The sequence below is a fragment of the Bos indicus genome, chromosome 6 (genome assembly GCF_029378745.1).
Source record: "Bos indicus isolate NIAB-ARS_2022 breed Sahiwal x Tharparkar chromosome 6, NIAB-ARS_B.indTharparkar_mat_pri_1.0, whole genome shotgun sequence".
Lineage (NCBI taxonomy): Eukaryota > Metazoa > Chordata > Mammalia > Artiodactyla > Bovidae > Bos > Bos indicus.
The window spans coordinates 34435892-34458862 of NC_091765.1; the positions used below are offsets into that span (position 1 = coordinate 34435892).

The following is a 22971-nucleotide window of genomic DNA, read 5'->3' on the forward strand; positions in this document are numbered from 1 at the left end:
CTGAATACAGGCTTATCTACTTTTGAATTCCTATGATAGAGGAACTTATTATATTTGGGTTTGTTAGTGAATATTTCTTGTGTTACATTGAAAGACTTTACTATTAAAAAGATGACAAACCTCTGGAAATTATAAAATTTATTAATAATTAATTTGCCAAGGTAAAGAATGGTGTAGTAATATACACCAATCTGCCTACCAATGCAGGAAATGCACGTTTGATCCCTGGGCTGGAAAGATTCCCTGGAGAGAGAAATGGCAACCCACTCCAGTATTCTTGCCTGGGAAATCCCATGGACAGAGGAACCTAGCAGGCTCCATCGCAAACAGTCAGAAGTGACTCAGTGACTAAAACAAAAAGTAACATACAGTCTATAATTGCTTACTTCTTAATGTTCACTATAAAGTTCATAAGAGTTAAGAATTCTAATTAATGTGATTAAAACTACTAGAAACAGTAAAGGAAATAGGTGTATGCAAGGGAAATAATATCTGTTCTTGGCTTAAAAAAAAGTATGAGGTATAAATTCCTAGAAATATGATATGTATTTCTATATATTTTAGGTTCAATCTAAAATTCTTTATGGAAGTTACTGAAAGTTAATGCTTTTAGGGAGTCAATGTGACTACTACCTTTGAAAAACAGTTAAATATTAATTCATACAAAATATGACATAATTAGATCACAAATATACCCAGCCAATATTTTTCTAATTCCAATTTAATCATATTAAAATTTGAATAGCGATTTAAAACATATTAGTGTATAATTTAATTCTTATTATATACATGCAAAAGTTTAAAAATTTGCATCTAATCCTATGCTGTATAATAAAAATAGTAAATAAATGTAGGTTCTTTTTTAAAGTTATGTCATGTAAGTATTTGTGTGTATGTATGCGTTTAGGTATATATACAGCTTTACTGATGGGCTTCTCTGGTGGCTTCGATGATAGATAATCTGCCTGCAATGCAAGGCATTGGGTTGGGAAATGGGAATCAATTCCTGGGTTGGGAAGGTTCCCTGGAGAAGGTAATGGCTACCCACTCCAGTGTTCTTGCCTGAGAACAGTAGAGGAGCCTGGTGGACTACAGTCCATGGGTCACAAAGAGTCAAGACACCACTGAGTGACTAACACTTTATATATTTATCTGTATAATATTTTTATACTTATATTGCAAGGATATGTGTATATATATATAAAGAATAAATTTCATTTTACAGATTTTCTTACTTGTAGACCACATTAAAGGAAACGATTCCTTTCTCTAGAAATCAGTAAATATAAACACTCAAAGATTTACATTGAACAAGTACTTGAGTAAACTTAGAACTTAATACAAATTCTGATTAGCAACAATTCCATAATCATGATAAATAGACACTGAGAGATGTCTTTAGTATATACATTTTGTTTTCTTCCCTCAGAAGGGACTCTCTTTTATGCAATGACATTTAGCATACTGGAAAATACTAAAATGACTTCTAGAATTTTCTAAGGAACTATCTGAAATTTTGAAATTAGATTTCCTACAGAGATGGCAATCTCAGATGGAAATAGAAGTGGGTTGGAAAAATTTTCTTTTCAACAAATAGCTACTTTTCTCATATCAGTACTATCACAGAATCAACATAATTTTAAGCAAGTATGATACTCACTATTACTAGTTGAAGGAGAGCAAAATATACTACACCAAAACATGCTTCTTTGACAAATGGTTTATCTTGAGTTTGTTATTTTTAAGAAACAGCAGGAGAAGCTCTAAAAAACTAAGAAGTTACCTTTTGTAAGAAGAATTCACATTTTTAAGATGAACCTCTATTTGTAAGAGTATCTCCTTCTCTGTACCAGAAGAAGGAAGATGACCAAATCTCTAGAAAATTCTATTTATGAAGAAGGCACCAACTTAAATCTGCATAACAATCATATCCTTTGTTTACTGTATTTTTTCCTGGAAACTTCCCATAACCACCCTCCCTACTCCCATCCTTTCGTCTTCAGCTAGAAATGGTGGTGGTTTAGGCCATTTCAAGGAATTACTGCTTTCCTGGGTATCTCCCACTTATACAGGCAGTATACATATTACTAAACTTGTTTGTTTTCTACAGCTATTCTGTCTCTTATTATTGCAGAGTGGGGTCCTCGGCCAAGAAGGGTAGAGGGAAAGTAATTTTTCCTCCCCCACATAATTTGAGCTATATAAAATACTTGTGAGTGTGCTCTTTTGCTTTGTTTTAATTAATATTTCTATAATTATATGAGTTTTCTTGGTTAAAACTTAGCCTTGCTGTTTCCCCCATCAGCATTTCAACCACAGATTCACTTAACAAAAGAACTATCAGTTAACTAACACCAATTCTATGTAGCAAGAATTAAAGACCTGGAGATATTCCAGGAATGATCTAGTTCCTAGATGAAGATTCAGGATTTTAAAACGAACCATTCAATGCAGTATGTTAAGGACAACTGCATGTTGTCATCCATGTTTTAAAAGGTGATTTTCACCTCACCTGGTTGACTATGCTGATTTGCATTTAATATTATTATGTCTTCTAAAAGGCGCAAAGTAGTCACTGCAAAATATTAGTTCAATATAACAAATATAGAGTAAAAATGTAGGGTAGCAGTATGTACTTCTGTATGATTCTTGTGAATAAAGTAAAATAATGCATACTGATTTGTTACAGATTTTTTAGATTATAAAAATAACATTAGAGTCTTTTAGTTAATATATTCATTTTTCACCAAGTAATTACTTAGTGCTTTATTCACTTTTAGTAGCATATCTCTAATAAATGGGATGTGTAGATATACAATGAAATCTAATTATACATTTAAAGTTTATACAGTTAGCACTGCCTGGGCTGAAGAATAATGGTACAGAGAGAGAGAAGAGGGTGGAGACAATGCAAGCAAAAAAAAAAGGAAGAAAAGCAAATGTAATTTACTTATCGAACTTGATTTCACCCAGCTTTCTTCTCAGTGCCTATGATAAGTGAATATGATCTTAAGAGGCTGAGCAGGCTGTTCCCTCGGGTGGTCTGGGTTCCGCTAGTGTGAGTCGCTTGGTATACTGGGTCTGATTCTAGGGTTTAATGTCTATTTTTATAACAGAGGGCCCCTAAATGAAGCCAATTATTCTTATCCATGGAGCCAAGACACATCAATTTGTTCTGACTGAGGGTCTTCAACAGGTTTCAAGATGCACACCACAAAAGGATTTCTGGCTACTGGTGATTTTCACCTCACCTCCTTCAAGTCTCACAAGGCACATGTCACCCTCAGATCTGTCCAGATTACTTGATATAAAGTTTCTGATCATAACCCTGACCATACCCCTACACTCACAATTATCTTTTCCCTGTGTTTTTTCTCTTTTATATTGCACTTAGGAGCTTCTAACATACCATATACTTTGCTTATTTTTGTTTTGTTTTAAATATAATAATGAAATGCAAACTCCCTGAGGGATTATTTGTTTGGTTAAAGGATGTAGCTCAAGTACGCAGAACAAGGCCTGGCTTCCAGGAAGCACTTATCAATATTTGTTGAATGAATACATGCATGGATTTTCAGAAGTGATGCCCTCAGAATGTTACCACTAGGTAAGCTGTGATTCCTCCATTAATTAGCAAACAAGTGTGGCAGATGTTGTTTCCAGTGTTTTCATCAATGTTCTTGTCTGAAAGTTGCCTTTAATGTAATACAAAAATTGGACTTCAAAAGAAATACACAAATGAGACCCAGAAGGACACATCAAATGGTAAACTGCTTGTGATTATGAATGACTTTGTTTTCTGCTTCTTGTGTTTTTTGGCTTTCTGTTATACACATGTTAACTTTTAAGTATTAAATGCTATTTTAAAAACCTTACAAAAAAAGAGAGAAAGAAAACCTGGAATATATCATTCAGTTTTAAACCTGATTTTTTTGTTGTTGTTGTTTCTAAAAACCAACATAAATACCTGAGCTAAGTAAATATTAAAGAATGAAGCACATTGGGGGAAGGCACTCCTTTACTAAATACTGGATCACATTGAAGCATGATCAGGATAAGAACTGAATTTAAGAAAGATGATAGCAACAGATGGATCTAAAACAGATTTAAGAAACTACACTTTATTAGCAGTCGGATGAGACAGCCTAATCAATAGTTATTCAATCTTAGAATCGGACTTAACCCATGAAAGTGTTAGTCACTCAGTTGTCTCCCACTCTTTGTGATCCCATAGACAGTAGCCTGCCAGTCTCCTCGATCCACAGGATCTTTCCAGGCAAGAATACTGGAGTGGGTTGCCATTTCCTTCTCCAGGAGATCTTCCTGACCCAGGGATTAAACACTGGTCTCCTGAATTGCAGGCAGAAGACCAGGTACCTTCTGAGCTACCTGGGAAGCCCGGGCTTAACACATAAATTGACATAATATATTAGCATAACACAAAATACTCTCCTGCTCTAATAGCTAATAAAACAATTAGTGTAAAAACTAATTACTCTTATTCCTTACATTATGAACAATTTTCTTATTTGTTAGAATTCCCTGAACACTACTAACTGTGCCAGGAGGGCCTGCAAAACTAAACATGAGAAAAATAGCATAGATTGCAAATACACAGGTAATTGCATTGAGTTTTTCAAAATCTGTATTCATAATGCAACTAGTTAAGTAGAAAGCTGTGTTTATAAAGCAAGTCCCACCCTTGGAAATGCATTAAAATATTTGCAGAACACACAGAGGTGTGAGCATACATTTCCATACTGATTTATGCTTCACTCATGTATGACTGAGACATAATGTGTGTGAAACCACAGTTCAGCTGATTTTAAAATAGCCATATACAAACTATTAATAATATTTAGAATGACAGTGATGAATAATAATACCTGATGAAATACCTGGTAACTTTAAAACTCTTAAAGTATGAACAAAACATTCCTAGTTCAACTAAACACTTGTTTTAAATATAAGTGTAAAATATATGCCACTGAGTGGAAGATCTTCAAACTTCAATGTTTCTGCCTAAAAGAGCAGTCTCAAGACACTGTGACTGTTCTGAGTCAAGTTTAGGAAGTAACTGAAAGGAAAACTTACACCTAAAGTTAATCAGTCACTTTGAAAATGACAATCTTCTGTAGAACAACAAAGTGTTAGTCACTCAGTCGTGTCCGACTCTTTGCGACCCCGTGGACTACAGCCCACCAGTCTCCTCTGTCCATGAGATTTTCCAGGCGAGGATACTGGAGTGGGTTGCCATTTCCTTCTCCAGGAGGTCTTCCCAATCCAGGGATCGAACCCAGGTCTCCTGTACTACAGGCAGATCCTTTACCAACTGAGCTACAAGGGAAGCCCAAGGAAGTTAAAAAATTGTCCATAATGGTGTCAAATTAATTAAAGGATCTGAATCTTCTCACTGTCAGAAAATAAAATTTCAGTGTAGCATTTTGGTCATTCATTCTCAACTGCTTTAACCAAAATGTTATTTGCAGTAGTTCAAACTATAAAATTTTTATAGGCAGCAAATGTGCTTTGTTGAAGTATCTATTTATACAGCTGATGTAATCAGAAGAATCTTGCCTACCTCTTAACATAATCTTGTAATCGACAACATTGCTACCTGACTACATCTATTCATCTTCCATTCTGTTGTAATAACACAACTGACACCTAAGAAATTATTCTTTGATCTTTCAATAAACTAAACCTGTGCAGACAGAGGAGGGTGAAAGAGGTTAAATTGGCATTGATTATTTAAGACACATTCATCATTTATTTAACAATCTCCCTCATCATAAGAACTATTGTGTTTATAGGCCTTTGCTGAGACACTCTGAAATTATTTTTAAATAATTCTTGCCACTTGCATTAGAAGTCAGAGCATGTTGTACTTTAACATTAGTTTTAAGACTCTTGATAAATCTGTGGCAGGCTAGAAGTTGTTTATTGTACAAACCTTTGAACTTAATCACTGTAGTGAATTTGGAAATTTGGAACTTTCTTTTAATAGTTTTCATTATAATTAATATCTTTTGGGAAATTAATATCTTTTGAAATTTTGAAATTTCTTTTAATAGTTTTCATTATAATTAATATCTCCTGGGGATTCTATTTCCCATCTTAAGCAAAATGTGTAGTAACAGCTATCTTCACAAGGAAATTATATTAATAGATACTGTAGTCTCTTATAGGGCTTCCCTGGTGGCTCAGAGGGTAAAGCATCTGCCTGCAATGCAGGAGACCTGGGTTCGTTCCCTGGGTCAGGAAGATCCCCTGGAGAAGGAAATGGCAACCCACTCCAGTACTCTTGCCTGGAAAATCCCATGGACAGAGGAGCCTGGTAGACTACAGTCCATAGGATCGCAAAGAGTCGGACATGACTGATTATATTCTAACATTCATGTCACTGAAACATGATCCATAAAGATCAGTAAAGAACAATTTGTGGCTGATATTGACAGCTTTAAAAAGAAAGAAGTGAAAACATCATCCATAATATGCCAGATTTCTACAAGATTTTTCTTCTCACAAATACTATTGCAAATTTCAAATAGCATGTATGTAGGTATATATATGTATATACACTTGTGATAAATTAAAGATCAAATTATATTTCCTGAGAAAATGTGAGCAAAATATCAAAGATAACAAATTATTCTTATTGCATACAAGAATATAAAAAATTATAAACCATTATTGAAAATTATAGAAAATATATTTCAGTCATGAAAAAGTTACATTAATGAATAATATTCCAAATAGTTACAACTCAGCAGATTTAAAATGCTTTACTTGTTTTATTTAAAATATTTCCCATCCCAGTTTTTTTTTTTGTTTTTTGTTTTTTTAATACCAATTGCCTTAAAATCTATTATGACAGTTACATCTAGTTACTGGTGGAAGGTTCTGCATGCATATCTTTGTCCTGATTCTGATGCTTATGTCCTAAAATATATCACCAAGAAGTACAAAATATGAAATCTTTAGAACATTATTCTATGTTAATAACTACCCAAATCATATCAGAAACTTGTACAAGGGGATCCATTAAGGACTCACCACTAAGAAATTATTCTTTAACATTACTTTTATCTAGTAAAATACATTAAGCTCTCATTGTCAGATATGAGAAGAGGCTAGGTATGATCAAGAATTAACTATGATCATGGCTTTAATTTTTGTTTACACGTTTGGAGAATTAAATACCATTGATATAAGACATTTTGTAAAATCAAGAAAAGTATGGGGCACAGACAGGCATTCAAATGTCAGGCATAAGGAATATCTAGTAGCTAGAACTTAGCTCTCTCCCCACAGATACCATCATGTCTTAGTGGGCATTTCTGACTGGCACCAATAGTGCTGTAGATCTAAGAGGGTTACATTCTACATTTACATTCAGTTATTTAGAAATTTAGAATTTAGTCTGCTAAACATCAGTCTCTTAAATTGAGTAAAATGAAATATCTGAGTGCAAATGCCTGAGTACTTCCTTTTTCCTTGTTATAAGGATAATCACTACTTTTTTAAAAGATCAGATTTCCACAAAGAATGTGCATTAGTGAACAAGTGACTTCACTTTTCTGGAACTTAGTCAACTTGTTTGAAAATTGAGGGCACTGAGATAGGTGAATTCTAAGTTTACTTGCAGCTCCTGTGTTAAATGAATTTATGTTGAAATAAGATTTAATGTGGACTATGAATTTATTGTTCTTATTGGACAACTGACTCACAGATTTAAAAACATATGGATTATTAATTGTAAAATACATACTGGTTTTATATCCCAAAGACCTAAGCACAAATAATATGTACTAGAAAAAAAAAAATTAAACAATAACTCCTCTTAAAGAGATAAATATTGAATTAGTGCACTAAAGCATATTTGAACTTACTAAAACATTTACTTTTAAATATCTGAAACATTATCATTTAAATACCAAAGCACTGGAATTGAAGAAGTATTATAGTCAGAATATTGATATCTAGAATATTTAGGTATTAAGAATAAACATGAAATGAGTATAAGAGAATAACTCAAAAGAAAGGGGTAGCTTTTAATTTTTTTAATTAAAAAATAATGCACATAACTATCTGAAAACCATTTTAGCTGAAATTCAAAACTCTGGTTTATTTCCTAATAGAGATAGACAGCTTTATGTTACATATGTTAATGTACTTTGAAAGGCAACACAAATAAGAACATGAAGATCAGTTGACATTTTATCATTAAACCCCTTCATGAAATCTAAAATTATTTCTATTCTATTATTACTTGCCAATAGAGTGGTAAAAATAATATTAATAATTTTTTTAAAAAAGCAGAGTATTCTCACAAATGTTAGGTTCAACATAAAGAAGATAACTCATTTATGTTTTCATCGAAAGAAAATTTAAAGTTGTGAACTTAGGCAAAGTGAAAATTTCATAGCTTTGTTTAAGTAGATATTTGAATCAAAGTTTTCTAAAATCATTTAGCGCTACTGGAAGTCATCTTGTATTAAAACATGTTTTACAATCTTATTTTGACAGTTCAACAAATATTTCACATGAAGAAAAAAATGCTAACTTTCAATTAAATTACTTTCTGCAGCCCACACCAAAGCCCAAGAGCTAAAATAGTATTGTAAATTTCTCTGCAAAGTTGTGCTCCCTTTTATGTGCCAGAATGTAAAAATGATGTACTTGGCCCTTGGTGATTGAAAATATAATAACTTTATTAAACTGTTAATAAATAAATCAGTACTTTCTTAAAAATAAATTGTCTTAGTATTCTAATACATCTCTTGCACATGTCTGCAAATTCACTAATTCAGAAGACTGTATTAGCGATGTTGGTTTAAAGAAATTAATAAGACATTGGTATGCTAGTCAGTGCCTGTAATTATCTTTTTCAGTTCCAGAAGGTATTTGGGGATTATTTAAGAGCAAAAGATAAATGGTGTACCACTAAATCCTATTAAATCAATGCATGGACATAGCAGCAATAGAAGTAAATAAGCTGTGGAGGTCTGAATACCAATAAAAAAGATAAAAATGGTTTTATATAGCTACTTACATCATAGCCTAGAAGTTCAGTTTGTGTGGATTTATCTACTCTTGAAGCAAAAGCCTTCTGTAAGTGCTGAACTTTTTCCTGCAGGAAAAAAAAGAGCAAAACCAAAACACATTTTTTTGTGAGTCATGTGCTTCTACACTAATGCTCCCCCCCGCATTAAAATTTGATTACTGTACAATTCATGATTGTGCATATATTTCGCAGTGGTGGTGCTTTACTTATCAATTTGAACATTCAGAGGTTTAATTTTCAGGTCATAATAACGTCATTTTTGGCATCTTTTCTTTTAATACAGGAACCACTAAGTCAGAATCATGGCTGAAAGCTAGAGACATGCTTTGCTTAAATCCAATATCAAATGATTATGCTAAGTTTTCTATAAGCTATTGTGTTTTCTTTAAATTGAGAGGATTTTACTGATACAGTTTCAGAAGTGTTTACATTTAAAATTCAAAACATTTTCAGTAAATACCATTTTTAATTATTTATTGCTTCTAATTCTCTCATTCCAAAATCTACACATTTAGGAATCTGCCCTTTAGGGGAGCCTACATGAATCCAACCCTGTTATAAATAAGAGATACAATGCATGAGCAAAGTTTGGGATTTCATATCTCAAATGCAAATGTACTAATTCTGGTCTACTAATGTGACTGGTTTCCCCGCCTGCCAATGCAAGAGACTCAGTTCAGTCCCTGGGTCAAGAAGATCCCTTGGAGGAGTAAATGGCAATTCACTCCAGTATTCTTACTTGGAGAATTTCACGGACTGGGAGCCTGGCGGGCTACAGTTCATAACGTTGCAAAAAAAGAGTTGGACACTACTGAAGAGACTTAGCATGCATATACACACAATATGACGGGGCCTCTGGCTCTGGTCTTCTTGCTACTAAATGTGTCACTTAGAGTAAAAATTATCTTTGCATATTTATTATAATGTGTTCACTGTGTGTATAGCACAGCTTGGAGTGCTGTACTCACATGATCAGACCTCATCTGGGGATTTTTTACTATGATTACCACCCATTTCAATGAGTCTGCAAAGTTTAAGTTAACAAAGTTAACTTAGGTTTCCCAAGAAGTTCATGTGATTCCACTAGGTTCTGCTTTTGTCTTATGTTGATTTAAAGGAGAATTTTATTTTGTTTTCTTCACTTGGTCAATAAAATAGCTCTATAATATTTTAATGATAAAAACTGTTATAACTCATCATTTAATTTTTTCCATGAAGAGATAGTAGTCATCACAAACCTCACTAACAATACACAAAACTAATGTTTCTTCTCCTCCCCTTCTCCCCTCAGGTTACTCCTCCCTTTCTCTTTCTTTCCCTCTCCTTAAGAAATACTCTTTCCCTTAAATTAAATTCACTTAAAAGTGAACACTCTCTCTTTCCCTTCAGTTCAGTTCAGTTCAGTCACTCAGTCATGTCCAACTCTTTGCAACCCCATGAACTGCAGCATGCCAGGCCTCTCTGTCCATCACCAACTCCTGGAGATCACCCAAACCCATGTCCATCGAGTCAGTGATGCCATCCAGCCATCTCATCCTCTGTCGTCCCCTTCTCCTCCTGCTCTCAATCTTTCCCAGCATCAGGGTCTTTTCCAATGAGTCAGCTCTTTGCATCAGGTGGCCAAAGTATTGGAGTTTCAGCTTTAGCATTAGTCCTTCCAATGAACACCCAGGACTGATCTCCTTTAGGATGGACTGGTTGGATCTCCTTGGAGTCCAAGGGACTCTCAAGGGTCTTCTCCAACACCACAGTTCAAAAGCATCAATTCTTCAGCACTTAGCTTTCTTTATAGTTCAACTCTCACATCCATACACGACTACTGGAAAAACTATAGCTTTGACTATAAGGACCTTTGTTGGCAAAGTAACGTCCCTGCTTTTTAATATGCTGTCTAGGTTGGTCATAACTTCCCTTCCAAGGAGTAGGCGTCTTTTAATTTCATGGCTGCAATCACCATCTGCAGTGATTTTGGAGCCCAGAAAAATAAAGTCAGCCACTATTTCCACTGTTTCCCCATCTATTTCCCATGAAGTGATGGGACTGGATGCCATGATCTTAATTTTCTAAATGTTGAGCTTTAAGCCAACTTTTTCACTCTTCTCTTTCACTTTCATCAAGAGGCTCTTTAGATGTTTTTCTGGAACTCTCTTGCTCTTTCCCTTAAATCCTTAATAAGATATGAAAGCTATCCAAGTTGGTTAACAAAATACATACATAATGGATTATGTATGGCCAAACCTTCTAACTTTCCTCTTATAAAACTTCTAGAGCTGCTATTCAGACAATAGTGAAATGGAGATTAGATAATCTAAGATGTAATATGTAAAGGGATGGTTTTCATTTTTTGAAAAGGGTAAGTGAAAATATGGCCACTTTTTCCAATATAAATTTAAAATGAGAATTAACAAGTTGTGTTTATTTAGACTCCTATTAGAATGTGAGGAGAGGGCAAAAAAGTAGTAAGACGTAAGGAACCAATAACATTTGCTGTCACTGAATGGTTGTTTAGAAAAAATTAGCCACTTGGAGTGGAAGTGATACGGGATCTTTCTCAGGCAATGACATTTGAAAATATTTAGAAGTGAGCGAGACCCTGACAAAGATATATATATAAACAGCTACTAGTTCAAACTTGCCTAAGGAGAAACAATGAAAGGGACCATAGAAAGAAATGAGACTGTGGTAAATCAAGTCCATGACAGAGAGGATAGAATTCTTTATCAAAGGATTTTAGGTTTATCTTAATTTTTCAAATATTATTTTGAAAATGAAATGAAAAGCCAAATAATACTTTAATTAAATTACAACAGAACTTATTTAAATACTTCCTTTCACCTTACATAAAAGAATTACAAGGAAGCAATCTGGAGAAAAGAAACATTCGAAGTGCATTAAAATTTATTTTATTGGACCATCAATTAATTTCCACATGCATGTGATTTAATATAGCTTTTTTCCAATATTTTTCTACGTAAGCAAACAATTCAATTTCTTCTTCCAGATTCTCTCAGAAGGACAAAGGAATATTAAACAATTCAGTTTTCGGCAGATACATTTTATAAGTAACTTAACCCCAGACACTTTCCAAGGAATGAAAATACCAATATTTATTAAATTGTGTTTAATTGTATAAAATTTAATATTTATTAAATTGTGTTTATTAAACTATAAACACACCTTTTTAAAAATTCTGATTCATAAAACATATGTGTGCTTATTAAACAGAATTAACAAATAACTATCACATTCTATAGGAAAAGTAAGCAAAACATGATGAAAAAGAGGAATTTTACTATGTATATTTTTTATTATTTTACACTGCTGACTTATCTGACTTTTTAATATGTGGAGGTTTTGAATTTTACAGAATATTGCTATATGAATAAAAAATATATAATGGTTTTGTCTCCAAATTTTTGATTAATCTCATCTAACATCAAGAGTAATACAACACCTGTATATTAAAATCAGCTACCATAAATAATGTTTATAAATCAAAGAAAACACAGTTTACAAACGTGCCAAAATTAGTTACTTATATTCACACTTTCCTCTACTTCTGTAATCTTTGCCACTACGCTAACAGAATATAGTTACATGCCAAGCACTGGTATCAAGTAATTTATATGAATCCTCTCAAGAATGTACAATGTCTGTTATTGTCTCTTCTCAGAAAAACAGGAAACTGGTTCTTAGTAAGTTGAAATTGTCACTAAAGGTCACATAGGCTATTAAGTGAAAGAGGCAAGTTGGAAAACCTTTATCTGTCTTCAAAATCTGGTGTCCTTTCTAAAAAGATATTCTGGCTGGAAAAGCTGCAAGTGTCATTGCTGCTTCCACTTGATGTATACAAGGACACATACCAAATGCATAGTCACTATCCAGCTAGTATGAAAATAAAACTGCCTTTGCTGTTCATCCTGCCTAAATGCTCTAATGATTCTACTAAGTCATTCTGCTGTACTATAAAAACAGTTTAAGTACATTAGATGGTGACTGCAGCCATGAAATTGAAAGATGCTTACTCCTTGGAAGAAAAGTTATGACCAACCTAGATAGCATATTACAAAGCAGAGACATTACTTTGCCAACAAAGGTCCATCTAGTCAAAGCTATGGTTTTTCCAGTGGTCATGTATGGATGTGAGAGTTGGATTATAAAGAAGGCTGAGTGCCGAAGAATTGATGCTTATGAACTGTGGTGTTGGAGAAGACTCTTGAGAGTCCCTTGGACTGCAAGGAGATTCAACCTGGTATCCTAAAGGAAATCATTCCTGAATATTCATTGGAAGGACTGATGCTGAAGCTGAATCTCCAATACTTTGGCCACCTGATGCGAAGAGCTGACTCACTGGAAAAGATCCTAATGCTGGGAAAGATTGAAGGCTGGAGAAGAAAGGGGACAACAGAGGATGAGATGGTTGGATGGCATCACTGACTTGATGGACATGAGTTTGAATAATCTCTGGGAGTTGATGATGGACAGGGAAGCCTGGCATGCTGCAGTCCATGGGGTCGCAGAGTCGAACATGACTGAGTGACAGAACTGAACTGAGGATTTATCAGCTTATTTCCTTTAAGAGCTGAGATTCCAAAAAATACCCATTATTATAACCAACAAGGCATTTGGAACATGAGTCAGGAATAAAACGATAAAGTTTATACAGCATTATAACACAAAATTGAAAGATGTAAAAAAGCAAACTGAAAACTAAATGTTGAATGGCATTAAATTCTTTAAAAATAGGATTAGTTCAAGCAGGATATTCTAAAAGTATATTCTGCTTAAGTTGTAAGAATCATTTCTGGTGTATGTTTTATGCATTGGCCAATCATAGATCATAAAAAAGTATAATAGATACCATTGATAAATGTATATTTTTGCACTTTCACGTGTGCACATGCAAGCACATGTCATTGGGGAAAAACTGAGAAGGAGAAAATGTGATTTAAAAAAAGATAAAATAATAAAAAAGCTAGTAAACTTGGCTCTTTTTCAGATTCAATAGAGAAATCAAAAAACTGCACAGGCAAGTGAAGTTAAGGCAATCTGACATCACAACAGCTTTACAACAATTCCTAAAGGACTCTAAACAGGAAAGGCCATGGCTAGAAACAGAAGTATCACAAATACGAAAGATCAACAGTAAGGGCAAACATACAATCAAAGTAAGAAATCATCCACAAACAAGCACAGAATCAAAACCAGCAACTGCTAAGTGAGTACAAATTCAGGATACAGCAAGTCCCCTACATACAAATAGTTCCATTCTAAGAGCAAATTTATATATTCAGTTTGTTCATAAGTCCCACAAAGTTATTTTAGGTACCCAACTAACATAATCAGCTATATAGCCTTGTACTGTAATAAGTTTATAATGATTTTCACACAAATAAAAAATAGCAAAAAATAAAGAGTACCTCTTTAATCTTACAGTATAGTACCTTGAGAAGTACACCAGTATAGTACAACAGCTGGCATACAAGGACTAGCATCAAGTGAACAAGCAAGAAGAGCTGCTGATTGGAGGAGGGAGAAGAGGGAGAAGACGTTAGAGCCCAAGGTTTGTCAGCAACAGGAGATGGAGGCTAAGCTGCAGTCTTACTCACACCTGACATTAATGGCACAGGTTCTGGTTCCTTGCTAGATTTAATTCTATCTACCTCTTGCTTATGGGCATTCTGGACTTGAAATAAAGATGCTGTAGTACTGTACTCTACACAGTATTGTGCAATAAATGACACAAAAACACCACCACCTGTAGAGGATGCATGCACATGACAATGTGTGCTAGACGTACAAACTAACATGTGATTTGACACATAAAGAAACATTCACATCTTTGAAAGTTTGCAACTTGAAGGTGTGTAGGTAGGGGACATACTATATTGAAAACGCAGTTGAAATTAAGAGACCAGAAACTGAAAACAATCTTGTTAGCTGCTGTATTAAATATGTAGACTGGTATATCAAAACCTCATGGGAATCACAAACCAAAAATCTACAATATGCACACACAAAAAAGAAAAAGTGATCCAAACACAAAATGGCAATAAGGGCATATGTCTCAATAATTACCTTAAGTATAAAGGGATTAAATGCTCCAACTAAAAGATACAGACTGGCCAAACAGATACAAAAACCAGACCCACATATATGCTGTCTACAAGAAACCTACTTCAGATCCCAGGACATATACAGACTGAAAGTGAGAGGATGGAAAAAGATGTTCTGTGTAAACAGAAATAAAAAGAAAGCTGGAACAGCAATACTCATATCAGGCAAAATAGACTTTAAAATAAAGACTGTCATAAGAGACAAAAAAGGACACTACATACTGACCAAAGGCTCAAGCTAAGAAAAACTATGGAAAAAAAAAAAAAAAAACAACTTTACAATCTGTATGGAAACACAAAAGATCCCGAATAGCCAAAGCAATCTTCAGAAAGAAAAAACAAAGCTGGAGGAATCAGGCTCCCTGACTTCAGACTATATCACAAAGCTACAGCAATCAAAATAGTATGGTATTGGCACAAAGGGGGCATATAGATCAATAGGGCAGGATAGAAAGCCCAGAAATAAATTCATCCACTTATGGTCCATTAATTTATGACAAAGAAGGCAGGAACATATAATGGAGAAAAGTCAGTCTCTTCACGTAGTGCTGCTGGGAAAACTGGGAAGGTACATGTAAAAGAATGAAATTAGAACATTTTCTAACACAATAGATAAAAATAAACTCAAAATGAATTAAAGACATAAATGTAAGATCAGATAATATAAAACTTCTATAAAAAATATAGACAGAACATACTTTGACATAAATTGCAACAATAGCTCTTTGGATCCACCTCCTAGAAGAATCAAAGTAAAAATAAAAATATCAGATGGAGCCTAATTAAACTCAAAGGCTTTTCACAGCAAAGGGAACCATAAACAAGACAAAAAGACAACACACAGAATGGAAGAAAGTATTTCCAAACAATGTGACCGACAGGTATAAATCAGCTCATGTAGTAGGTATAACAAACAGCTCATGTAGCTCAATATGAAGTAAACAAAGAAATGGGCAGAAGATCTAAATAGACATTTCTCCAAAGAGGACATACAGATGGCCAAAAGACACATGAAAAGATGTCAACATTGTTATTGGAAAAATGCAAATCAAAACTACAATGAAGGATGACTTCACACTGGTCACAACGGCACTCATCATAAAGCCTACAAATAAGTGATGGAGAGGGTGTGGTGGAAAGAGAATCCTCCCCCATTGTTGGTGGGAATGTAAACTGGCACAATCACTATGGAGAGCAGGATGGGAGTTCCTTAAAAAACTAAAAATAGAACTACCATATAACCCATCTATCCCACTCCTGGGTGTATATCCAAAAAGATCATAACTCAAAAAGTTGCATGCACTCTTACGTTCATTGCAGCATTATTTACAATAGCCAAGACATAGAAAAAACCTGCATGCCCATCAACAGAGGAATGGATAAAGAAAGAAGATGCAATGTATGTATATATATGTGTGTGTATATATATATATGTGTGTGTGTGTGTGTGTTTATACACACACATACACACAACAATTTTAGCCAGAAGAAAAGAATGGAATAATGCCATTTGCAGCCACATGGATAAACCTAGAGATAATCATACTAAGTCAAGTAACTCAGAGAAAGACAATTATCATGGTATCACTTACATGTGGAATCTAAAAAAAATGATATATACGGATTTGTCTACAAAACAGAAATAGATTGACAAACTTCAAAAACAAATTTATGGTTACCAAACTGGAAAGGCATAGAGGCAGGATAAATTAGGGATTTGGAATTAACATTACATACTACTAATATAAAATAGATAACCAACAAGGACAATTAAAGAAACAAGACAATAGTAGCATTTCTGCATGCCAAGACAGAAACCAACACCCTCTTCCAACAACATGAGAAACAACACTACATACGGACTTCACCAGATGGTCAATGCTGAAACCAGATTGATTATATTCTTTGCAGTTGAAGATGGAGGAGCTCTGTACAGTTAGCAAGAACAAGACCAGGAGCTGACTACGGCTCAGATGATAAAATGCTTATTACAAAATTCACACTTAAATTGAAGAAAGTAGGGAAAACCACTAGACCATTCAGGTATAACTTAAATCCTTTATGATTATACAGTGGAAGTGACATATAGATTCAAGGGATTCGATTTTATAGACAGAGTGCCTGAAGAACCATGGATGGATGTTCACGACACTGTACAGGAGGCAGTGATAAAACCATCCCCAAGAAAAAGAAATGCACAAAGACAAATGGCTGTCTGAGGAGCTGTTACAGATTGCTGAGACAAGAAGAAGTGAAAGGCAAAGGAGAAAAGGAAAGATATACCAATCTGAATACAGAGTTCCAAAGAATAGCAAGGAGAAATAAGAAAACCTTCCTAAGCGAACAATACAAAGAAATAGAGGGAAACAATAGAATGGGGAAAACTAGAGGTCTCTTCAAGAAAATTAGAGCTACCAAGGGAACATTTCATGCAAAGATGGGCACAATAAAGGACAAAAACGGTATGGACCTAACAGAAGCAGAAGATATTGAGAAGAGGTAGCACTAACACACAGAATGATACAAAAAAAAAGATCTTCATGACCCAGATAACCATGATGGTATGATCACTCACCTAGAGCCAGACATCCTGGAGTGCAAAGTCAAGTGGGTCTTAGGAAGAATCAGTACAAAGATAGTGGAGGTGACGGAAGGCCAGCTGAGCTATCTAAAATCCTAAAAGATGACACTGTTAAAGTGCTGCACTCAATATGCCAGGAAATTTGGAAAACTCAGGAGTGGCCACAGGACTGGAAAAGGTCAGTTATCACTCCAATCCTAAAGAAAGGCAATGCCAAGAATGTTCAAACTACCTCACAATTGCACTCATTTCACATGCTAGCAAAGTAATGCTCAAATTCTCCAAGCCAGGCTTTAACCGTGCATGAATTGAAAACTTCCAGATGTTCAAGCTGGGTTTAGAAAAGGTAGAGGAATCAGAGATCAAATTGCCAACATCTGTTGGATCACAGGAAAAGAAAGAGAATTCCAGAAAAAATATCCACTTCTGCTTCATTGACTATGCTAAAGTCTTTGACTGTGTGGATCACAACAAACTGGAAAATTCTTAAAGAGATGGGAATACCAGACCATCTTACCTTCTTCCTGAGAAATCTATATGTAGGTTAAGAAGCAACAATCAGAAGCGGACATGGAACAACAGGCTGGTTCAAAATCAGGAAAGGAGTAACTCAAGGCTGTATACTGTCACCCTACTTATTTAACTTATATTCAGAGTACATCATGCAAAATTTGGGTTGGATGAAGCATAAGCTGGAATCAAGACTGCCAGGAAAAATATGAACCACCTCAGATATGCAGATGACAACACCCTTATGGCAGAAAGCAAAGAGGAACTAAAGAGCCTCTTGATGAAGGTGAAAGAGGAGAATGAAAGGATGGCTTAAAATTCAACATTCAAAAAACGAAGATCATGGAATCTAGTCCCATCATTTTATGGCAAATAGATGGGGAAACCATGGGAACAGTGAGAGACTTTCTTTTCTTGGGCTCCAAAATCACTGCAGATGGTGACTGCAGCCATGAAATTAAAAGACACTTGCTCCTTGGACAGAAAGCTATGACAAACCTAGGCAGCATATTAAAAAGCAGAGACATCACTTTGTCAACAAAGGTCTGTATAGTCAAAGCTATGGTTTTTCCAGTAGTCATGTATGGATGTGAGAGTTGGACCATAAAGAAGGCTGAATGCTGAAGAATTGATAATTTTGAACTCTGGTGTTGGGAAAGACTCTTGAGAGTCCCTTGGACTGCAAGGAGATCAAAACAGTCAATCCAAAAGGAAACAAACCCTGAATACTCATCAGAGGGACTGATGCTGAAGCTGAAGCTCCAATACTTTGGCCACCTTATGGGAAGAGCCAACTCATTAGAAAAACCCTGATGCTGGGAAAGACTGAAGGTGGGAGGAGAAGGGGATGACAGAGGATGAGATGGTTTGATGGCATCATGGAATCTAGTCATTGAATCTAGTCATGGAATCTAGTAATTTGACTCAATGGATGCAAATTTGAGCAAGCTCCTGGAGATGGTGCAGGACAGGGAAACCTGGTTTGCTGCAGTCCATGGGATCACAAAGAGTTAGACATGACTGAGTGATTGAACAACAGCAAAAGACAGAAGTATAGGTGAAGGGGGAAAGCTAAAATTGGGTAAAAGGGTACATGATATCAAACCTGAGATTAATTACCATATTTTAGTATTTTTTATCACCCTTTTGCTAATATACATATGATTTAAACAGTGCCACAACAGTCCTAGTTAAACCATAGAAAATCAAAAACAGTCGTGTCAAGAGTCTTTTGAGACTCTATGATCTGTAGTCCACCAGGCTCATATGTCCACAGAATTTTCCAGGCAAGAATACTGGATTGGGTTGCCATTTCCTAGAGCAGGGGATCTTCTCAATCCAGAAACTGAGATCACATTGTCTGTGTCTACTGCATTGGCAGGCAGGTTGTTTTACCACTCAGCTACCTGGGAAGCACCATATGAGACTGAAGGAGAAATCAATGATTTAATGCTTGATGTCTGCTCAAGAATGAGGAAGAATACGGTCTTCTCCCCTCCCCATTTTTTCTTTGATTATACAAATGTAGCCTTGGTCCCTGGGGTTGCTGTGCTCTCACGCCAGCCCACTTGTACCTCTCACAAGCATACTATGCTAATAAACTCACTCTTTGCCTATCACTTTGCCTCACACTGAATTCCTTCTGTGACAAAATGAAAGAACCCGAGCTTAAGTTCTGATACAAGGTGAGTAGTTTGAATTAAAAGACAGTAGGTTCATGTCCCCTTCTAGTTCAAGGATTATGGGTTTGAGTCCCAATCTGAGGTTCAGGTGGGTTCAAATCCTACCCAAGGAGGAGTATGGTTTTGATTATAGCCCCACTATATGAACACATACCTGCTGCTGCTAAGTCACTTCAGTCGTGTCTGACTCTGTGCGACCCCATAGACAGCAGCCCACCAGGCTCCCCTATCCCTGGGATTCTCCAGGCAAGAATACTGGAGTGGGTTGCCATTGCCTTCTCCACACATACCTGAGGCTGTGTTATTATCCAAACGTTGAAAAGAAAGCTTTGCAAAGAATAGGTTTGAATTAGAAAAAGGAATATCTTAAAAATATAAAAAGAACACAAAGACTGCTTAAAATAGTATAATCCTAAATTTAGATTCTAAATCATGGATGTAAAGATTAGTTCATGGAAAGAAGAAACAATATTGAAAGACTGAGACTGCCACTCTATAAGAGGAGAAAAACTAACTTTTAAAATTTAAAGCAATGTAATTCAACATAAGAAAATTCACATTGAGTTAATTTTAAACTAGAATTTTGGTGGATGAAAAAGAGTTTGGAGTCCTTTATAAGATGGTGCTCAATGTCAATGGATATGCATGCTTAGTTGCTCAGTCCTGTCCAACCCTTTGCGAAACCAAGGACGGTAGCCTGTCAGGCTCCTCTGTCCATGCAGTTCTCCTGGCAAGAATTCTGGAGTGGAATGCCATTTGCTACTCCAGAGGATCTTCCTGACCCGGTGATTGAACCTGCATCTCTCACATCTCCTGCACTGGCAGGCAGATCTTTACCACTACACCACCTGGGAAGCCCATCAAGATTATTTAAATATAAAGAATAAAAATACAAGGAAAGTTACTGGAATTTAATGATGCCAAGTCCAAGGATAAACTCAGGAAAGAAAAAGCAATATTACAGAGCACATTGATTATTTTTACCCACCATTAATGAGGCTGTATTACTAAAGACATCAGCAGGATTATAAACAAATGGTGACCAAGCAAATTAAACCTCTTCACATAGAACATAAAATTTCCTGGAACTGTCAAGAAGATATTAAAATATTTTCTCACTTTTTTGGTTACAGAAAGTTGCTAACATTAACAAACTGTAGGGAGAGTAACATCAAGAATCCCTGTGTACTCATTACCCACTTTCAACAACAGAGACTGGAATTTAAATACGAAAGGTCTCGGAGAAGGCAATGGCACCCTACTCCAGTACTCTTGCCTGGAAAATCCCATGGACCGAGGAGCCTGGTGGGCTGCAGTCCATGGGGTTGCTAAGAGTCGGACACGACTGAACGACTTCACTTTCACTTCTCACTTTCATGCATTGGAGGACATGGCAACCCACTCCAGCGTTCTTGCCTGGAGAATCCCTGGGATGGGGGAGCCTGGTGGGCTGCCATCTATGGGGTCGCACAGAGTCGGACACGACTGGAGCAGCTTAGCAGCAGCAGCAGCAGCAGCATTAAATCTATACTTAATAGCTGCACTGGTCAGTATTGTCCTTCAACTTAGATAAGAGAAATTTGTATTAGAGAATCCATTCCGGCCATCCACCCACCATGTTTCTGTCTATGGAGAGAGGATTCTCTCCCCATGTACAAAATCAAAGCCATGTTTCCCCTTTCAACCACACTCCAGAACCTTTGAATTAATTGCCTGGTTTAGGACATGACCCAGGTCATTCCTCCTGAGGGTCATGAGGCTCTGAAGGGCCGAATCTAGGACAGTGAAAGACCAGGTTAGTCTGGAGCCAGGACTTGCTCTCTCCCCATTGCCAAGTTCCTTCACAGATGCTAAGGGATCCAAAAAAAAAAAAAAAAAATCTGTAATTTTATCATAGCTTTACAAGTCACTAAAGTAAAAGAAAGTGAAAGTGAAACCCCTCAGTCACATCCGACTATTTGCAATCCCATGAACTGTAGCCTACCACTGCCCTCTGTCTATGGGATTCTCCAGGCAAGAGTACTGGAAGTGGGTTGCCATTTCCTCCTCCAGAGGATCTTCCCGACCTAAAGATCAAACCCAGGTCTCCCGCATTGTAGATAGACGCTTTACCGTCTAAGCCACCAGCGAAATCCTCAGGACCACCGTGAGCACCCTTTATTGAACACTTGCCTCATGTGGTCTGGAGCAATTCACCTGCATCATCCCTGATCCTCAAAGCGGCCCAGGGGTGTGGGTGGGAGGCCAAGGCGCAGAGTCTACATGCAGGGCCCTTCACTGTCGAGCTGACCCCATTCAGTCCCTGAAACCCTGCAAGTGTCACCAGCTTATAGGACCAGGACCCAAACACGCAAGTGGAAGCTGTGCTCCCACCTGTTGCCATGGTGGACTCCGGCTTCTCACTTGTCTCCTCTCAACAGGCGCCGTGCTCCTGAGTAACAGCCCCAGTTAGGAGGAGATCACCAAGTGGTACCTGGGCTGGAAGTCCGTGTTCTCGGACCAAGTGCTGGTGCCCCATCCGTCAAGGACAAGTTCAACAAGGCTGTTGACATCATGAATGTTGGTGAGTGGGGCCCCTGGTGGAGGCCCTGAGCACATGAACCACACTGAGTTAGAGTTCAGGCACCTGTGGGCTCCAGGACACAGACTCGTCTCATCTCTCAGCCCCTCCACATAGTTACTTAGCCAGCAGCTGCTCCCCTGTCTTCTGTGGCTGAGAGGAGCACTGTTCCTGAACGGAGGCTCACGTAAGCCGAGTCCACCTCCGTCACCACTGTGTTGGCCGCTCTTTGGTGCGTCTGCCCAGCCGGAGCTGGTGGCCAGTCTAACACTAAGGACTTAACCCATCATCTTTCCTCACCCACACAGAGTGGAGGAAGGATTTCCAGTATGAGGCCATGCAGGAGCAGTGCAAGGCCAAGAACATGGCCCAGGGGGCATTGGCATGCCCACTAGCTCTGTGCCTATGAACTTCAAGGACCTCATCAAGACCAAGGCCAAGGAGCACAACACTGT

General features: G+C 36.6%; 1 protein-coding gene across 3 annotated transcripts in view; it reads right to left on the minus strand.

Moving 5' to 3' along the window:
- The window catches only part of CCSER1 (coiled-coil serine rich protein 1), a 1491155-nt gene that overhangs the window by 663453 nt on the left and 804731 nt on the right, over positions 1 to 22971 (minus strand). For all 3 annotated transcript variants that reach the window (XM_070790884.1, XM_070790886.1, XM_019962454.2), the window contains exon 9: positions 9056 to 9133. In XM_070790884.1, coding sequence (XP_070646985.1) covers positions 9056 to 9133 — 78 coding nt within the window. The remainder of the gene's footprint in view (positions 1 to 9055; positions 9134 to 22971) is intronic.